The 20,606-nt window shown below is 51.3% G+C and overlaps 1 protein-coding gene across 4 annotated transcripts in view; it reads right to left on the bottom strand.

Moving 5' to 3' along the window:
- Nucleotides 1–7,263: 7,263 nt before the first annotated feature.
- BCL11B (BCL11 transcription factor B) overlaps nt 7,264–20,606 on the bottom strand; it is a 90,970-nt gene continuing 77,627 nt past the window's right edge. For all 4 annotated transcript variants that reach the window (XM_065871219.1, XM_065871221.1, XM_065871220.1 and 1 more), the window contains one exon: nt 7,264–9,335. In XM_065871219.1, the coding sequence (XP_065727291.1) occupies nt 7,264–9,335 (2,072 nt within the window). The remainder of the gene's footprint in view (nt 9,336–20,606) is intronic.

Genomic DNA, 20,606 nt, shown 5'->3' with positions numbered 1-20,606 from the left:
TCAACCTGCTTTGACTTCTTCAGCGCATCCTAGATGATCTTTAACCAGAATGCTATAAAATTGTTTGGAAGGCTAGACAGAGCAGACCATTAGTGACTAAGATTTCACCTGCACACAAGAAAGTCAGCATTTGATCCTCCCTGGCTTGAAAGTTACATGCACTTCATTATATATTTCATCACATTAACATTTTTTTAAAGGTTCCATTCATCTAGTTTTAACTCCAGAGCAGAAGAAGATGTTCTCTAGCTTTAATTGCTGAACTTCCAGTTGAAGAGTGAGCTGTTTAGCAAGCCTACTCTGAGGTCCCCAACATGCTCGGGACTGCTTAGAAAATGGGGAGACCCTGTGACTTGCAAGGTGGCGGAAGACCCCGAGGTAAAACCAGCAAAAACATGGGATTTTCTGTTCTTGAGAACCCATTCTCACCCTGTGTTTTGTCATCTGAATAGGGCACATTCCTGACCTTAACTTTCCCATCAAATTTTGTTACTCTGTGTACACACACGGCAACTGAAGGCAGAATGGTTGCTTCCAGATCACCTTAACTCTCCATTTTACAGGTGGGAAAACTGAGGCCCGGAAAAGGGAAAGGACTGGCCTGAGGCCACAGAGCTCCGGATGGGACAATGAGAATTGAATGGAGCTTTTCCTTTGCCCTGCTGGTGATCTCCAAATTGGGCTGAGGGAAGGGACAGGCCATGAGTGTGAATGTCAGGCATTCACACAACATCCCAAGCATATTTTTTTTTTTACTCAGTTTAGATGTCTGTTCCTCAACCCTAAGATGGAGGTTCTTCCCCAAATGACCACATCTCCGCATATCCCTATCAGAAAGCAACTGACCGTTTCAGTTCTGCTATTTGCACCGTTTTCTGGGCGGGAAAAATCACAAGTCAGTGGGGGATAGGCAGGACCTACGGAAAAGAAGAGAATTCTTATCGGGGAATTCTTATTCTCTACACCCCTAGAAAGCAGGGCAGGCCACCTGCCCTGAATGGCTACCCACTCCGTTTTTAGTGCTGGACTTTAAATCCTACCTCTATTCATCCGGTGGTTAGATATGGCCTTGGGAGCATGGTGACTTTTTGAAGACAGCACACAGAGGAACACATCTCCCTCATTCTTCCTATCATCTGGCCAGAACCCACACAGCATCTTTGCAAGCATGGCTCAGTGTTTTCATTTTTTGCAAAGTCTCCTTGTGAAGATTCCCAGGTTGCCTACCTTGGTACCTGGTTTGTGGATGGTGCCCAGTGAGTTTGCAGAAAAGTGACTTGACTGGAATGTTCTTTGTGTCTTGAAGAACAGGAAACATAAGAAGAGTGGTCGAGGGGGACGTCCCTGGTAGGTGGTTAAGACTCTGCATTTCGGCTGCAGGGGGCGTGGGTTCGAGCCCTCGTTGCGGAACTAGGATCCCACATGCCGCAGAGTGTGGCAGAAAAAAAGGAAAAGTGGTCGAGAACCCAGTGGGTCTTTGATCCCTTTTCACACAGGGGTGGGCTCTGACCCTCACTCACTGGAGGAAAGCAACAGTTTCCTAAGTGGGTGAAACCCAAAGGAAAGCTGCCGTCTTCCTCTTCCATCTTGTCAGTTGCTCTGGGCCCAGCAGGGGGAAAAGCCAAGCTAAAGGCTACTTCCTTCTGAAAGACATTGCCTCCTGCTCCAGATCTGAGATTATCCCTAAAGAAGGCATCCTCAAATCTATCAACCTCTCGCACAGGGGGAGGGAAGGTGGTCCTCCTGTGTGATTCTATTAAAACTCATGGATGGGTGGAGGTGCTCTCTAGTCCAACAGCCTCCCTTCATGATGGGAACCCCAGGGGACCAGACCAGACCAAGGACCCAGAGCAGCAGGGTCTCTGTCCCACTCATTTCTGACCCCTCGGTGCCTCACCCAGTGGCTCTCCCTGGGAATTCAGGAAATGTTAGCTGAATTATACTAGACCTGAGCCTTGTCATTCCCAGACAAGGGCTTTTAGTTCTAAACGACTTGTTCTCAAACTTGGCTGTATAAGAGTCACCTGGGTCATTTTCAAAAATACTGATGCCTGGATCTCACCTCCAGATTCTGATAGAAATTGGTCTGGGGTGAGGCCTTGGCAGTGGGATTTTGAAAAATTCCCACGTGATTCCAATGTGCAGGCAGGATGGAGAACCACTATTCCACATCACGGTGCCCCACAGGGGTAAACAAGGAGCACCGTTGGTCTCTCATGGCATTATTTCCTGTCCGCCCAAATACAGCAGTGAGGGGCTGAGTCAGGAGGAAAATGGAGAAAGACCTTTAAGTCACTCTTGGAAATAAGCTGTCCATCCCCTACCCTTGAAAGACACAGAAAAGGACAAGGTTTGGAGATCAAGTTAAATGTCCAATTTATTTTTATAACTTGAAACCAGAACAAACTTGGTTTTGAACAAGCGTACAAATGAAATGGCAGACACATGCTGAACTGAACATTGTGACATTAAGAGAAAAAAGAGGCCCAAAATCTTGTACAGAGAATAAAAGGAACAATAAATATTTTACTAAGCCATATTGAAATGACCTCCTGTCATCTCAACATTTTATCCATAATAAAAAAAAAAAGTGCCTGTTTCTTAAACAGAGCACAAATTCCAAGCAATAATAAATAGTTCCAAACTTGTAGTAAAAGACAGAACCTCCAAGTAAACAACAAAATCTCATACAATAAGTAATAGAAAAGGTAATAAAAATATTTCGCCTTGCCAGTACAAATGCAAACAACTTAACTCAATGTAACTTTGCTTCACAGAGCTGATACAAAGAGCACCAAAATCATGGGTTTGCCTGTGTTCCACAAAATCTTTGACTGTCACTTAGGACAGGGACGAAAGGCTGATTTCCCTACTTTTCACATTTTTGCTTAGAGGAATTCAGCTTCCTCCTCCCCCCGTGAAAGACCCTCAAATGGCAAGTGGCAGGTTCCAATTTGGGGCAACTTGGAACCAAGTTGGGGCAGTGTGGAAACCGGCAGGGTCAGCTGGGTCCCCCAGGCTCGGGGCCTCTCTCACTGGGTCATCTGCTTCAGTGTTGGCTTTTTAAACATGAAGGAGAAGCAAAATGCTCATTTCTCTGCAGTCGACAGAGACAAAATCTTTGTGCTTTAGGATGGCTTAGTCCTGGAATCGTGGTGACATTGCGGAAGCTGGTGAGAGCTGGCTAGCTTTTGTTAACTATAGGAGGATCGCCTTGGAGGCTCTAAAGGACCTTCCCAGGGCATCCGGAGGAAAGGACGGGCCCCTGGGTCTTCGGATCAAGCAGGTAGGAAACGGACATCTCTGCTTCATCTTCCACTTCCTCTCCCTTTCTTTCTACTTTGCAAAGGTAAATGGCAAGGAGCAAAGAGCGTACTAAACAGAAAAGCGCCCAGAAGAAAGATTTCTGCATTTGGTAAAGAATTGCCCGACAGGATGCTTGGTTATACTTTCGTAACCTGAAATGGTTTCTTAGAGTTCCTGAAATAAAAAATGGCTTCCTGATATAGGTATTTTTAAAAAAACGTTATTATTCCCTCATCCAAAAAAACACCATTTTATTATCTTAAAGCTACTTGGCTTTACAAAAAAAAAAAAGGAGTGGGTGGACAGAGAGGGAGAAATAAATCGAATAAAAACAAAAAGAACAAATAAAGGACTGACAGAGGCGTAAGGATGGAAAGGAAACACAGAGGAAGGAAAGAGAAAGCTACGGAAAGGCACCGAATTCGTCCCAGGCCCTAGGCATTCGGAAACTTGACGGAATGTAGGTTTCGGAGAGAAAAGCAGCAACGCAGGTAAGAAAGACAACAGGCCAACACTCTCCAAGGGATAAAAGGTCCTGGTTGTGATGGGGACTCCTTCCTGAAATCCGATTTGCGCTGGCCCCAGCCACAGATCACGTCACCTGCGCCTAGCTGATACACCAGGTCCCTTTATTACAATTTTTGTTTGCTTGTTTGTTCAATGCTTTCTCAAGGACTAAAGAAAGCTCAGCTTGCGTTTCTCTCTGCTCTGAAGGGCAGGGTGACGGCAGAGGAGGAAGATGCTCTGGGCTCTCCTCTACATCTGACATCTTTTACAGATGCCTCTTAAAGAAAGGGAGGGCTCTGTGAAATGGTACCTATACCTTGACAAACACTGATTTTTCCACTCAACACGAATAAAGAATTTCCCATCTGGTTTGCTGTGGCCACACCAGGGAGCCTTGATGCAAGGTTCAGGGCATTCAGAGTGAAGCCCTATTCGAACAGTCCTTTGTAGAGGCCAATTCCGACAAAAATATATACAACTAAAATGATTTGTGAACCAAAGCATTTAGCTACTTCCTTTTGTTTCTTTTCCTCAAAGGTTGTCAAACAACCCTTTTTTCTCCTGTACAATAGGACTTAACATACAAATTTTTTTTTTGCAATATTTTATCCTGCCAAATTAAAAAAATATATTATGGCAGCCTGCTTGTTTTTGTTTTTTTTTTTCTTTTTATTTCCAAATTCACTAACAAAAAGGTACATTAAATCCTTTTAAAAGGACAAGCTTACAGTTAAAAAATTACAAGCTCCAGTAAAAATACAGCAAGTGCCTACATCATATGAACCAACCAATATATCCATTCCAGAGAGAGGTGGGAGGAGAAAAATAAGTACAGATCAGAAATGTGGATTTTTTTTTTTTTCTGCAAAGCATTAACAATTAAGCACTTTTTTTTCTACATACTTTTTCTACATGGTGTAGCAATCCCCTTTTAATCCCCAAATACAAGTTTCTATACATTTTTTTTTGAAATAAAAATTCAACACCCAAGGCAGAAAAAAATGTACTAAAACTCCGACTTTACAGTTACTGTGACAAGAACAAATTATTATAGACCCCACCATTTAAATTTTACTGCAACATTTTCAAGGAAAAGAAAAGGGTTTTTTTTTTTTTTTCTTGTTTTGTCAAATGCCCAGGCATTCTCGATTATTACAAATACTGGTCCACTTTTACAGTAATCAAGAAATTTTCATATATATAATATATACTAAAACCCCGTCACCAAAAGAAAACAATATACACGCAGCCACTGCGGCATCTTTTTATAACCTATTAAGCAAACTCTGAAAAAAACGATCGCTCCAACACACATACACACAATTTTTTTTTTACCCTTGTATGTATCCAATACTGTAAACGTATTTTTAAGACAGAGTGCACTAAATTTAACGTTAGAAAAAAATTAGCCGTTGTTCCTGAATTGTTTTTGTTCTGTTTTTCATTCAACGATATCAACTTGTACCTTGTGTCACTTGAGTTTTAATTCAGCAGTAAATCACCTCCACTCCACATCTAAGCAGCGTTGTCCCACAGACAAAAGGGGCCGGGGATAATCCAGCTAATGGATATCCAAGGTTGTGCTGGGTTTATTTCTTCATTTGATTGGGTCTTATGGCATTTTCATGTCTTCAACCAGGATTTTTGAAAATTTATTTAAAGTAAATGTGGCTTTGTTTGTTTCTAAAGAAATGTACTTTTCTCGTTTTACTTTTTTTTAAAAAAAGTCTTTTCATTTCAAAAAAAAAAAAAAAAGTTTTGCATTTGTCTCAAGAGACTCAAATAGGAAGATCAGTTTTCAAGGCACTCACATCAAATTGAATGGCAGTAGAAAAACTGTCCAATAAATTATTTTATTTTGTTCTTTATAGTGCCAGTATTGTGAATGCCACGCTTAGCAATACTGACACTCAATCTCAGCCATCCCTTACAGTTGAACCCACCTCTGGGCCAAAACGAAGATGACACTGCAATTTCTTGTTTAGAAGCCATTTAATTTAAATGCAAACAAAAGCTTTAAAGTGCGGGTCAACAGAATTCAAATGTCTAATCTTAACAGTCCAATGTTTAGTACCTTCCAACCTAATGGGATAGAAAAAAAAAAAAAAAAACCTGGGAAGTAGCGCTGGGCATCTTCGGATGGAACTCTTCCCGTTCTCCAGTAAAAGGGAACTGAAATTGGCAAGATCCTCCCCCCACTGGCCCCCCGCCCCCCCCCATCCGTACAATGTCATCAGTGTGCATTACGTGAGAGAATAGTAACTTCCCTCAATTCACCATCAGTACACTTGTCTGCTTGGGAAACGATCAGTTGTCACTGGCAGCAATGTATGACTTAGGATTTCTGTGGTGGGGGTGATAGAGAGAGAGAAGCTGTCAAGCCAGAAGAAGCCTGAAAGAACACCACTGGTTTCTCTCCTTTCTGTGTCACTGCAGGCCACCACCATCTACCCCCAAAAGTACCCTCAGCCCATTTTATTTAGTCTAATCTACGGCAAATAGCAGAGATGGCATCCCAGGGCCCACCGACATTCCAAGAAAAGTACGGGATCTGCTGGGAATGCACAATTTTAGAATGCTCTTGGGCCATTTCCCAGGGGCAGCCCTCAAAAACTCCTGTTTCTCTGGCAGTGCTGAGTTTTCTGAGGGCCTCCCCCCACCACCACCACGCAAAGGTTTCCTTATGTATTGCAAAGTTGAAATCAACACAGAAAAGGCCTCTGTTACTCGGGACATCATCAGTGCTACATCTCCTTTCCGATTCTGAAACAAAGTGCTACAACTTTAAAGATTGTTATCCGCTGTTCATCCACCCCCTCCCCCAAAACAAAAACAAAAACGCATGCCACTTTTTATTTCAGGACAAAAAAAAAAAAAAAAAAAGGAATAAAAAAGTAAACAACTTTAAAAGTCATTTAAGTGTTGGCTTCTTCACAAGAAATTACACATGCTTAGCTTAGATTTCAAAAAAGCAGCGCCCTCCCCCCCCCCCAAATTATAATTTAAAATATATGCTTCCCCTCTACATAGCTCGGGAGTCATCGCTCAGGCTACTACTGAGTTTTTTAAAAACAAACAAAAACAAAAAACAAAAAAAAAGAAACAAAAAACTGAAGAAGGGATGGATACCCAACAAAATCTCTTAAAGGAATTTCAACAGAAAGAATAATAATAAAAAGTACCTGCACATGCCAAAAAAATTACAAAACCCAATAAATACAGAAATTATTGCACAGTTAAAAGGCTCCACAATTTTTACTGCCTTAATCAACCCTCGGGTTTCCATAGGACTTCGCAGACACAGGTTAGGTTGGAGGGCCGCCTCCCCTGGGGCCCCGGGGGCTCGCAGGGGGTGCCGAGCGGCGGCGGCGACACGGAGGCAAGTGTCAGGTCAGCATTCTCTCGCTTGGCGACGGGGCTACTGTACAGGTGCGCGGGGGCCGCGCGCGCTTAGCTCCTCTCGGCCTGCTCGATTTTGACGTCGTTAGTCAGCAAGTGCTCGCCGTGCCACTTTTTCATGTGTTTCTCCAGGGTGCTGTAGACGCTGAAGGGCATCTGGCAGATGTCGCAGCGGTACACCTCCTTGCCGATCTGCCCGTGCGTCTTCATGTGGCGCGTGAGCTTGCTGCTCTGCGCGCACGCGTAGTTGCACAGCTCGCACTTGTAAGGCCGCTCGCCGGTGTGGCTCCGCCGGTGCACCGTCAGGTTGCTGCAGTTCTTGAACACCTTGCCGCAGTACTCGCACGTGTCGCTGCGCCGGCCCTCCTTGGAGCTCGGCCTCCCGGGGCCCGGGCCGCCCAGGTGCGGCGTGCTGCCCCCGCTGGCCGTGCCGCTGCGACCCGACAGCCCGCCGTCCAGCAGGTCCCCGGGCGGCGTGGAGAAGCGCAGGCTGCCGTTCTCGGACGAGTGCTCGGACGACGTGGCGAAGGGCGACTGGCGCGCGTCCGTGAAGCCCAGGAAGGGGTCCTTCATGAAGTGCCGCGACGCCGCGTAGCCCACGAGCCACTGCGAGTACACGTTCTCGGACGGGATGAGCGCGGCGGGCGGCAGCTCCAGGTCCTTCTCCACCTTGATGCGCTTGGCCGCGCTGTTGAGCCCGGGGCTGGGCAGAGGCGCCGGCTTGCGCGGGAAGAGGCCCGGGAAGGGCTCGGCGCCCGGCGCAAAGCCGCCGCCGCGCCCGTTGACCGCGCCACCCGGGCCCGCGTCGCCGCAGCCGCCCGCGTCGTCGTCGTCGCCCGGGTCCCCGCCGCCCGCCGAGCGCTTCAGGAAGGCGCCGCGCTTCTGCTTGTCGGCCAGCAGCTCGCCGTAGGGAGGCAGCGCGCCCAGGCCCACGTTCTCCATGACCTTGCCCAGCACCAGCGCCTTCTCGTCGGCCAGCGCCTTGGCCGCGCCGCCCACGCCGCCGCCCGCGCCCGGCACCCCGGCCACGCCGCCGCCGCCGCCGCCACCGCCGCCGCCGTTCTCCCGGTTGCGGCTCAGCTCCGAGTCCATGCTGAAGCTCGACTCGGGCCGGCTCTCGTTCTCCAGCAGCAGCTCCTCCTCCTCGTCCTCCTCCTCCTCGTCTTCCTCCTCAGGCTCGTGGCCCAGCGACGGGTCGCTCTCGTGGTGGCGGAAGTCGCCGTCGGCCGCCTTGAGGCCCTCGCCGGCCAGCTCGCTGGTGCCGGGCTCCGGGGAGCTGGCGGCCGAGAGCCCGTCATCGGAGCGGCCGGCCAGCGAGCCGGCCTTGTGCATGTGCGTCTTCATGTGGCGCTTGAGCTTGCTCGCCTGCGAGCACGCGTGGTCGCACAGCTGGCACTTGTAGGGCTTCTCGCCCGTGTGGCTGCGCCGGTGCACGATGAGATTGCTCTGGAACTTGAAGGTCTTGCCGCAGAACTCGCACGCCTTGCTCTTGGCCGGCGGCTGGGGCGGCGGCGTGCCGCCGGGGGGCATGGGCGGCAGCGGTGGAGTGCTCAGGAACGGGGACTTGGGGCTGGGCTGGAAGGGGTTCAGGAGCCGGTGCATAGGGTTGCCGCGGCCCGGGGACACGGGCGGCGGCGTGGAGCTGTTGCCCGCCAGCTCGCGGAGCCGCCGCGAGAAGTCCATGGCGGGCGAGTCGATGGCCATGGGGTTCAGGCGCATGACTCGGTCGAAGGCACTGGGGTGCTGGGCGACGAGCCCCATCTCCTCGGCGCTGAGGCGGTGCGGGTCCAGGTGGTGGCGCGGCGGCGGGCTGAAGAGCGGCGGCGTGCCGGGCAGGCGGCCCTCGCCGAAGCCCGGGTGGTCCCGCAGGATGGGGCCCGTCATGCGCAGCAGGTTGAAGGGGTTGCTGTCGCCCAGGAAATTCATGAGCGGGGACTGGGCCACGGCCTCGGGCCCGAGCGGCGGCGGGATGGTGAGCCGCGGCGTGAGCGAGCTGCTGGCCGGCCCGGGCTCCAGGTAGATGCGGAAGCCGTGCGTGTTCTGCGCGTGCTGCAGCAGGAACCACGCGCTGTTGAAGGGCTGCTTGCATGTTGTGCAAATGTAGCTGGAAGGCTCATCTTTACCTGGGGAGACACACGGACGGAAAGGCAGAGAGAGCGTGAGAAGCGGAGGACGGGGCTCGCGCACCACGGGGCCACTGACCTGGAGGCGAGCCGGAGCCGAGTGTGTCCCGGGACCCGCGGCCCTGGAGGGCGGCAGCAGTGGGACGGCTTCTGAGCAGGCCCAGGCCTGCGACCCCCTGGCAGGTCCCCGGCAGAGGGGCTGAAGAAGCCTGCTCTGTGGGCTGCCGGCCCTGGCAAAGTCCCGGACCAGGCATGTGTCCTCAGCAAGTGACTGCAATTCGGTAGACATCCCTCTGTGGCCCTAAAATACGGTGTCCTTAAGCCCATCACCTCAGAAGCCAAAGGAGATGTGTTTGTGAGAATGCCTGATTCCAGTAATAGGAAGTATGGGAAGGCTGGACTGCATAAAAGATAGCAGGGCAGATTTCAGCCGTTCAGGGCTACTATCGTCACACTGGCCACGGTCTAGACCAGGGATCGTCAAGCAAGGCACTACTGACATGTAGACCCTGATGATTCTCCGCCTGGGGGCCGGGGGCCGCCCTGTGCTTTGTAGGGTGTTCAGCAGCATCCCTGGCCTCTACCCACTAGAAGCCAGTAGCACTCCCTCCCCTCTCAATCGTGAGGACCCAAAACCTCTCCAGGCATTGCCAAACCTCCCTGGGGGGCAAAACTGTCCCCTCCCCACCCCAGTCACTGACTAGACAATCTTTGATCCAAGAAAGTTCTAAGAAGCACAAATGAAACCAAATCACCTTGCGAACATTTTTTTTTTTTTTTTTTTTTTTTTTGCGGTACACGGGCCTCTCGCTGTCGTGGCCTCTCCCGTTGCGGAGCACAGGCTCCGGACGCGCAGGCTCAGCGGCCGTGGCTCACGGGCCCAGCCGCTCCGCGGCCTGTGGGATCCTCCCGGACTGGGGCACGAACCCACGTCCCCTGCATCGGCAGGCGGACTCTCAACCATTGGGCCACCAGGGAAGCCCGCCCGAAGTTTTTAAGAGAAACGGCTGAGACCTCTGCATCATTCGGGATTTTAACTACAGGAAATCCCAGGGTTTCACACACCAGGGTCCATGCAGAAAGCGCTGTCAGATTTAAACACGGATGTGTAGGAACAGAAGGACTCGGCATGTCATGAACATCACTACTGGGTGACAGCTGCCCCCCACCATTGCTCTCCTGGCCACACACACACACACACACACACACACACCTAACCACAGTGTGGAATCTGGCCTCCAGAGACCCCTGGGGAGGGGGAGGGGTGAGGTCCTTTGCCAGAAACACTGAGTGAAAGAATGTCACATCTGACAGGACGGTCAGGATTAATGGTGGCAAGTGTGGATTTGTTACAAACTGGCTCTGGTGACATCGGGAGCCAGTCTTAGTGGACGCTGGTGGCATGGAGCCAAAACGTCCCTGTCTTTGTCCATCATTAGGGTCATCACAAAATGGACCTAGACCTTCCAACCAGAACCTCTTTTGTGGCCAGCGTCCTGAACCTGCGGGTGAAACCGGCTGCTTCTCCAGCCTGAACCTCTTCTCCTCATGCTTCACGTGAACAGGACAGGTGTGGGCAGGTCCTGCTTTCCAACATCAGATTTGCTCACTGGCCGGGAAAGGAAAAGGGAACAGGACATCACAGCTGAGATCTTGAAATACCCTTTTGTTTTTTCAAACTTTCTTGTACCTGGAAGATTTCAACGCTGATAAAGCACGGTAGCCCGCAAGCTCCCTGGTGGAGCCAAACGTGCATGTTAATTTCCATACCCCCGTATCAGGAAGGGGAGGGGGGAGTACACGGGGCGGGCTGGAGCAGACAATCCCCATCTCAGCCACTCCCTGGAAGATTAAGGACTTCTGAAGTCCCGTATAGAGATGTATTTTTTTGGTTTTCCAGCCACAAATTATGTTTCTTGGGGGCTTCACCCTTAGCAGTAAAATCCAAGTGGCTCTGGGACCAAACGTCCCGAGTTCCATACAGGTTAAACTTGACCTCTCCCAAGGTCCAAGGTCCAAGGGGCCTGGACCTCCCTGAGCCATGCAGCGTGTGCGGGCTGTCCAGGGCGCAGGGGGGCAGGGTGGAGATTCTCCCAGACACAGAAGCAACTGGGCCAGATCACCCACCACTGGAAACCAAGACCTGCCTTCCAGGTCTGGTGGTCTATGGGCATCACTGCACGGACATGTGTCTGTGTGTTTGGTAGTGAGGAGACCAAGAGGGGTGTGGGGGGCAGGGAGGACAAAAAGGAAAAAAGAATTCCGAAGGTCAGTTTCACCTCACTTTTAAACACAGCTCCAGGAGAACTTCTGAGGCAATTTTCTTTCTCCGGGGTGTCTGCGTAACTTCCTCCTCCCAGTATGTCTGTGTAATTCAGTTCCCCATGCTGGAGCCCCTGGGGAGAATTTCCCCACCTGGAAACAGGGCCTTTCCTTCCCAAGGCCCTGGGCGGCCGTGGTCCTTGCTGCGGGAGCGGTAAGGCCACACGGACACCCCAGCCTTCCCGTCCTGCGTGCAACCCCGCTATGGCAGAGAGCACCAGCTTCTTGGAGGCACCATCTCCTGTCCTGGCTTATTAGTTAACGCGTGTGGGGAACAGAACTCTTCACCTCAGACAGCCTCACGGGAAAGCTGGCCAGAAGCCATGATATTTAGAGTCCTCCGCAAATCCTTTTCTGGAGCTAGGCAGAATAAACAAGTAGTAAATAAGAAGATAAAGGAAAAGTCCCTTTCTGACACAGGAGCTAATAACACAAATGAAGCACCACTTCCCGCAAGGTCATAGATCTTCCAATTAAAGCGCAGTCTGTACCCTTCACCTCCGTTCCAGCCACTCTCTTTAACCAAGCTACTGCACACAGCTGCTCTGGTTCCTCGTGTTTTTAAGATGACGGGCTGCCACCCTTCCCCCAATCTCTTTTTTCATCATCTTCATTTCCTTGGGTCTCTCCAGAGCACTTCCTGTTTCTTCTGATGGCCACACATTTTCTAGAAAGTTCTACTGCCCGTGAGGAATCTGGGTATCAGAAGACGATGCAAAACTCTTAGGTAGGCCAGGAATGAAATGGCCAATTAAAAAATATATATTTTTTAACTCAAACGGCAGCTGCTGAGAAGCATGTAGCTACATGTTCTCAGAGTTCAAATGTTTCCACTTTTTGTATTAAAAAAAAAAAAAAAGAGCAAAAGACACTGCTAAAACTCTAACTTGAAGCAACCGGGAGGAAGTTAACTGTCCGGAATTCACCATCAGGGGGAGAAAAGCTCTGTGTGTATCCCTTGAATAGGATTCCAGGGTCCCTCGTCAAGCCAGGGTAAGCCCTTTTCCCACACCCCTGAACCCATCTGGCTCCCACACTTCTCTCCACACCATGGCAAGATTCACTGCAGGTGCCGGTCTTCCCAGGATCTGACAGCTTCCGATGTTTTTAAAATCTCCCAGCCCTCAAAGGCCCTCCCTAGACAAGGCACTTTCCACTCTCCTTCGTAACTTTCTTTTTTAAATAAAATGTTCATTTCCATATTACCACTTCATGGTTATCTCTTACCTAGAAGTAGCCTTGAGCACTGGGGCTGCTCACTTTTGAGAACTGAACAATGTCAGGAAGCCTTTGAAGAGCCGCTCGTAACATTTTTCTGTTCAAAAACTCACTAAATATTTTAAAGCCCCAACACACAGAGTCACCAATGGCTCATTTTTAAATGCAGCGGAAGACCCTCGGTGAGAGGGCTGCTTCGGACTCAGGGCTGTCCCCGCTCCTGGAGCTCAGGGCCACCTGCCCAGAGGTGAGCTGGAAGCTCTACCACGTGCCAACTTTGCTGGTGGCCCAGACAGGGTCCCTGTCCCGACACGCTGCCACTGTGGCTGCCGACGTTCCAACTGAGAGGTCGACGCCTAGGTTATTTTTATTTTTATTTTATTTTATTTTTTTGCGGTACGCGGGCCTCTCAGTGCTGTGGCCTCTCCCGTTGCGGAGCACAGGCTCCGGACGCGCAGGCTCAGCGGCCATGGCTCACGGGCCCAGCCGCTCCGCGGCACGTGGGATCTTCCCGGACCGGGGCACGAACCCGTGTCCCCTGCATCGGCAGGCGGACTCCCAACCACTGCGCCACCAGGGAAGCCCGACGCCTAGGTTATTTTGAAGCGACTTACCCAGCGACGCCAAACCTGGCCTACAGGCCTAGAAACGTCAGCTGCGTTTGGATCACTGCATCAGGCTTGGCGACTCAGAACCCAGGGCCCGTGTCTTGTTTGCTTGCTTCCTTCCTTCTTCCTTCCTCAGACATTTTTGGTATCCATTGACAGAAACCCACACTGGGTCTTCTTTTGCTCTCCTGGCTTTCAAGGGAGGCCCTGTATTTTTCTCAAATTCAAAACCCTCCCTGTGATCTCCGTTGAAGAGAACCCTGGACAGCAGCGTGAGTTCATACCTCCGCCTTGACATTCCCAGCAGAGTGATGTTGATCAAGTTACTTAACCTCTCTGAGCCTCTGTTTCCTCATCAGTAGAGTGGGAATAACATGTCTGCTTCCAAAGAGGGCCGGGGGAGCAAACGAGATCGCGCATGTGGACACACCCTACAAAATTCACACATCACTACGCACATGTTATGGTTGGGCTTTGGGTGTTTTGTTTTTTATTATCCATCTTGTACCTGGCAGTGGATGCTTCAGGGATGCCTTTCAGTCTAACTCTGGCAGTAATAAAACCCTGGAGGAATTTTCTTTTCTTTTTTATTTTTTAACATCTTTATTGGAGTATAATTGCTTTACAATGCTGTGTTAGTTTCTGCTGTATAACAAAGTGACTCAGCTATACATATACATATATCCCCATATCTCCTCCCTCTTGCGTCTCCCTCCCTCCCACCCTCCCTATCCCACCCCTCTAGGTGGTCACAAAGCACCGAGCTGATCTCCCTGTGCTATGCGGCTGCTTCCCACTAGCTATCTGTTTTACATATGGTAGTGTATATATGTCCACGCCACTCTCTCACTTTGTCCCAGCTTACCCTTCCCCCTCCCCGTGTCCTCAAGTCCGTTCTCTACATCTGCATCTTCATTCCTCTCCTGCCCCTAGGTTCTTCAGAAACTTTTTTTTTCTTAGATTCCATATATATGTTGTTAGCATACAGTATTTGTTTTTCTCTTTCTGACTTACTTCACTCTGTGTGACAGACTCTAGGTCCATCCACCTCACTGCAAATAACTCGGTTTCGTTTCTTTTTATGGCTGAGTAATATTCCATTGTATATATGTGCCACACCTTCTTTATCCATTCACCTGTTGATGGACACTTAGGTTGCTTCCATGTCCTGGCTATTGTAAACAGAGCTGCAATGAACATCGTGGTACATGACTCTTTTTGAATTATGGTTTTCTCAGGGTATATGCCCAGTAGTGGGACTGCTGGGTCGTATGGTAGTTCTGTTTTTAGTTTTTTAAGGAACCGCCATACTGTTCTCCATAGTGGCTGTACCAATTCACATTCCCACCAGCAGTGCAAGAGGGTTCCCTTTTCTCCACACCCTCTCCCCTGGAGGAATTTTAATGCAGCCTGCCTAATGCATTAGAGGTTCCAGGGAAGTAGAAACTTGCAAACGTTGAGGAAACATCATTTTTTATTGTGACTCTTGGGAACCAACACGCAACTGGGCTCCTGCAATGAAGTGCTACCGCCTCCCCACCTCTGCTAGTAGGAGTTGTTTTTTTTATTTTTTTAATGAGCATTTAAATAATTGTTCTTCCTTAGTATGCTGGTTACTCTAATAATACCAATAAAGGTATCAGGGATGTTCAATAAAAAGCGCACCTTTAATTGAGTTATTATTCAATAAAAAGGCCATAATTGAGAGCAATAATTTAAGAGGGCTCTCCTAAAGCCGAGTGATACCCAGTAGAAGGGTATTCCTGCCTGCAGGGGATTTAGTGGTTCACGGCTGCTCTAAAGCCACAAGCAGACACCACCTCCCAGCTCAAGCAGGGCCTGGAGTGAACACCAGCAGGGCCTTTCTCCTCCCAAAGCTGGAGGCAAAAATGAGAGTCCTGACACTTGGACCCTGAAGAAAGAACTGGGTCTTGGCTTCACGTGGCCCTCTACAGTTTGCAAAGCACTTGACAGTTGGTTTGGCATTTTCACAGCCATTAGCGCATTTCATCGTCACTCAGACGACCGCTGAGGGAGGCCAGGCAAGGACCACCTCCCTGCTGGCACGTGATGGCGCTACAGCTCAGAGAGGCAGAGTCCCCCGGCCAGCAAGGGGAGGGCCATGTCCCTGCTCAGGCTTCCAGAGCCCTGGCTCCATCCCAGCTGCACCCCCCAGCACCACCTGAGGTCGTTCTCTTGACACTTGTCAGGGCCTGTTTCACAATGAAAAGGTCCTCCCGTCACACTGTGTGTGTCCTCCCAGGGGAGGGCATCGATTAGCCTTTGATGGAGCCCAGTCGGGTCCACCACGGGCCTTGTCCCTGGAGTGGAGATGTTTAAGAGAGCAGGTGAGCCTACAGGGCAACGTGCCACTCAGGACGTGGTGAAGGGGTCATGAGACACCGGCAGCCAGGTTCTGGGGCAGGCTGTTAGATCCAGGGTCTCCCTGGGGCAGGCCCCTTCCCCTCCCTGGATTTTAGGGTACCCGGTGCCCAAGGAGAGGGTTGGATTCATTGGCCAACCACCCAATCCTCCTCCAGAATCTATGCCCACTAGCAATGCCATCTCCTCAGTGCCAAAATGTTAATAACTATTTTCACTATTATCTCTAGATGTGTAGACCCCTTATTAGTTTAAAGACTGTCTTCCCTTTCATGATCTCAGAAAGGAAATGTCATTTGGTTTCCTTGGGGAACTCTGTAAGTTTCGTGTTCATATCATTTCTGAGCACAGTCACCTATGAAATCTATAAGCACCCCTGCTTGTTCTGAAAGCATCCTATCAAACAAAACCTCAGCCTCTCCAAGAGAGAAGGTGGAGCTAAGGGAATAATAACAGCAGTAACAAGAAACCATTATTAAACCCTTACATGAGCTGCCTGCAGCCAAGGAGAATTGTCCTCACAACTCCCAAGGTCAAGAACTGTCGTCAGCACCATTTCACAGATGAGGAAACTGAAGACTGGAAGAGATAAGGTGATCAGCCCAGAGCCGCACAGCCAGCTGTGCTCTAGATAAAAGCTTAGTCAAAAGAGGAAAGGGTGCGGACCTGGGCCCCTCCCAAGACAAGGGACCCCAGGGTAGGAGACAGGGCAGTGGTGTGTGCCTCGGGATCTTACCTTTGGTTCCAGCCACGTGCTAGTGAAATGTGGAGACGTGTTGTTCTCGGCTAGAATCGCAACAACTTGGTGAAATCGGGCCAATTATCTCATGGGAAAGTAATAGATGTCCTTTGTCGGGTGTTGGTTCTGGTGCTGACAGTAGTAGCACCACGGCTACTACTAAATGGTCTCCCTGGTGATGAAGTCTGACACAGCCAATGCCCCTCCGCCAATGCCCGTGGCGGACATTGCCAATCCATCCCCACACTCCCCCACCAGGCCTCAGAATCCTCTTTAACCCAGAGCTCCAGACAGCCATTACCACCACAGAGCGTGCGTCTGCCTCTTTGCCATCCCTGGATCCCAGCTCGCATAAGCCCACTAAGTGGGGGGACCAAGATAGATAGAGCCGAGTAGACTAGGTAGCAGGGTGTGTCCTGCCGAGAGCAATGCCTACACTCGCCTTTCATTCGTTCATTGAAACACGTAGGAGCTGGGCACCCTTTATCCACTAGGTATTCTGCTGGTATCGAGGGATGCAGCTCTCGAATTCCAGGGGGAAACGAGAGCACCTAATAACCCTCTCAGTTATTTCATGAAAAGTAAGAGTGCTGCTAGGACCAAGCTCAAGGTGCAGGGAGAGAAAAGCACGCGAGGGCTTGGCTGCCTTTGGGGTTTAGAACCCGCATCACCCCACGTAGTCTCATGATAACTCTGCCCGTGACCACTCAGGAGCAATAAAGGAGGCTCAGAGACCGCAAGCAAGTTGCCGGAGGCCACATGACCGGCCTTGGGTCATTTATTTAAAATTCATCATCTGGTCTGGATTCCAAGCTCCCTGAGGACCGGGGCTGAGCTGATCTCGCTAGTGCCGCAACTCCGGCCACCAGCAGGGTGACGAACGCACACGCGCTTCAGGATTGCCGGCACCTGTGTTAGCTGTGTTCCGTCTGTTTGCTCCCCCGGTGGTCAGCGTGGCTAAAGTCATCACGGGCAGAACAAGGGCGTCTGCCCAGGTCTGGCTGAACCTTCCCGGGCTGCCCAGTCTGCCCTCCAGGCGAGGCCGCCTCTGGAGCAGGGTCCAGCTCAGCACTCAACACGACCCCGCTTCCCGGGCTCGCTGGGCAGGACCCCACCCAGCATGCCCACGCCTCTCTGCTGGCTGTGTTCCAACCACCAGAGGGTGCTGGGATCCAGGTGACTCCAAAGAACCCAGACGCTCCGCCACCGCCCCCATCCACCTCTAAGCCGCCCTGGCAGAGTGGGCGAGTGGGCCAGCGATCCTCCCAAATCACAGCCCTGACAGCCGCTGCTGCCCGGAGGAAGCACCATGCTCTCAGCCTACAGGATCCGGCCGGACTCACTGCCCACTCACGCGCCGGACCCCCACCCTCCTGGTCCTCTCCTTGCCTGTGCATCTCACACCTGGCATCACCTGCCCTGGACTCTGGTGGGCTTGACTCACACACCACTGCATGGGCCAGAGTGGACTTGTGGGCGCTCACAGCCACTCTGGAAAGCGGGCTCTAATCCAGATCTTATATAAAAGATCACAGCTAAGTGAGGGGCCCCGGGTCAGACAGCCTGTGGGTCGCAGAGCCCAGATTCACAGCTGGGTCTGAGCCCAGGGTCTGGGTCGTGTCTGACACACACCTGGCTGCCCCTCCACCGGGCTTGCAAACTCCGCCGTAACCGGCCCTGGACCAGTCACAGCACACCATTCCCCCTGCCCCCGCGCACACCAGCGAGCTGGCCGGTGCCGCGAGCTGGAGGCTCTGTGCAGGAAATGCCACGTGGAACTTGGCTGAGAATCGAGAGGCCCCACGAGTAAGAAACCTCACCCCGCTGCGGTCCACTCACCCTGAGAGCATCCATGCGGCAGAGGTCAGCTTTGTGCTTCTGATGCCCGAGTTACCTCGGGCTGGAGGACTGGGCCTTCAGGCTTCACCACAGCCTCAAACTGAGGCCCCAGCACCCCCCTAGACAGCCAGGGGCACAAGAACCCCGGCAGAGCAAAAGCAGCATCCTGGGAAGTTACTAAGGCCAAGGAAACCTAATCTTGTCCAAAATGTTCTAGGGACATCCCTTTCCCATTCATTCATTCACTCGTCCATCCAGTCACCACATGCTAGGCGCTAGGACCCACAACAGGACCTACTTACTTGCAGGGATCAGCCACAGGTGGGGGTCGGGGGGAGCAGGGGTGGGCTAAGCCGTGGACACAAAGGACTCTGAGGCAGAGCAGGATCTGCCGAGTGACCTCAGAGCATCCAGGGAAGAGGCAGGCAGGAAACACTGCGTGGAGGTGAGTTCAAGCCAGACACAGGGAAAGTGGCACCGGCCCAGATCCAGCAGGGAAGGCACTCGGGGTGGAGAGCCCTGTGTGAGCACCCTCGGGGTGCACCAAAGAGAAAGCAGCTCTGTTGGCTGCAGAAGCAGGCAGGGGCGGGGAGATGGGAGAGGCGATGAGAAAGGCGAGGACCTGTGGAGAACTGTGCAAGTGTTTCCATCCGATGCATCCCCTGCTCGCTCTGCAGGGTTTCCCGTGCAGGGCTGTCCTCACTCACCCACACTCACCCTCCAAACCCAGGGCTAAATCGTAAACGTGAAAAAGATGCCCCACTCTCGGTGTTCGCATTCTCCTCCTAAAAAGCCAGGAAGCCCCTCAGGACAACACCCAATGTCTGCACAGCACTACATCTGCACCCGGAAACCGAACCACTGGAGCAAAAGCTGAGAGGCTCTTGTCCACACGTCTGTTCGTTTGCTCCTTCCTCCCTTCCTCCCTTGACTCTACACGTGCAGGCAGCGTGTGTCGTCTGCCAGGCCCGCACTGAGCTCAGGAGGGATGCCCACGCAGAGCCTGCAGTCCAGGACAAGAGGCTCTTGACTCCACAAACATGCAGTAAGGGCTCAGGCCACTAGTTCACTAAGAAAGGGTGTGCCACACGGTGGAGGGCCCAGAGGAGGAGAGACTGATGGCCTGGGAGGATCGGGGGAGGCTTCTCGCGGGAGGAGACCCTGGAGCTCAATGAGTCCATTGTGCAGAGAAAGGGCAGAAAGTGTGTGCCCAGCGGAGGAAACTACAGGCACGAAAGCATGGAGGTGGGATCTTAAGATTCGTGGAGGCGAGGACCTGGATGTGGAACTGAAGAGGCGATGGGGGATCCACCTGAGGAGGCTCTGAAAACACACAAAGAAACGGAGCTGGAGAGAGACCAAAGTCCATTGCTGCAAATTCCATCACAATGAAAACTTTGATTTTTTTTTTTTAAATGAAGATTTTCAAGCCCACACTCAAGGTCTATTTGAATCACGAACTGTTCAGTACAACAAAATCTCAGTACAACGAAAGGATGGAGGTAAACCCCTCGGAGAGTTTGGTTGCAGGCCAGACCTGCCCTTCCCAAACTAAGAAACCATAATGTATAAAGAAATGACACTGGGGGGGTGGAAAACACAAAGAGGGAACTTCAAGTCCAATCTACGAGGACCACGAGCTTAGGAAGCGAGGCGGCTTCTAAATCACCGTCTCCAGCAGAAGTTCTATTATTCCAGCAAAAGCCTCTTATCTGAACACCCACGGCTGAGAAGCCCGCCTTCAGGAATGGGGTGGTCCAGACTCTTGGGGAAACAGGGAAGTATGAAAACTTAACTACGGCTGCAGGCCCCATACACCCAAGATTTCCCCCAAACAGTCTTGACTTCAACTGCTCGATTCTGTGGTCACACCAGGTGTGCAGTTCCGGCTCAGGAAACAGCCACCCAGCCCTGAAACAAAGCAACACCTCTAACTGTGGAGGGGGCATCTCGGGGCAGGGTGAGAGCCGTGGTGTTTGCTAGTCAGATGGAAGAGCCGGAGGCAAGACACACAGAGCGATTTTATACGTGGCAACTCACTTACAGCATTCTTGAGAAACTACAGCGCACTCCTCAAGATCATCTTTATACAGTCCCCCCCCCCCCGCTTTACACCAGGCTCTCACATGCGTTGGAGATAATGTCTTCCCCAAGACAGATGAA

Source organism: Phocoena phocoena, chromosome 2 (assembly GCF_963924675.1).
Source record: "Phocoena phocoena chromosome 2, mPhoPho1.1, whole genome shotgun sequence".
Taxonomy (NCBI): Eukaryota; Metazoa; Chordata; class Mammalia; order Artiodactyla; family Phocoenidae; genus Phocoena; species Phocoena phocoena.
Note: the sequence above shows the minus strand (reverse complement) of the source record. Positions and strands in the feature narration are given on the sequence as shown.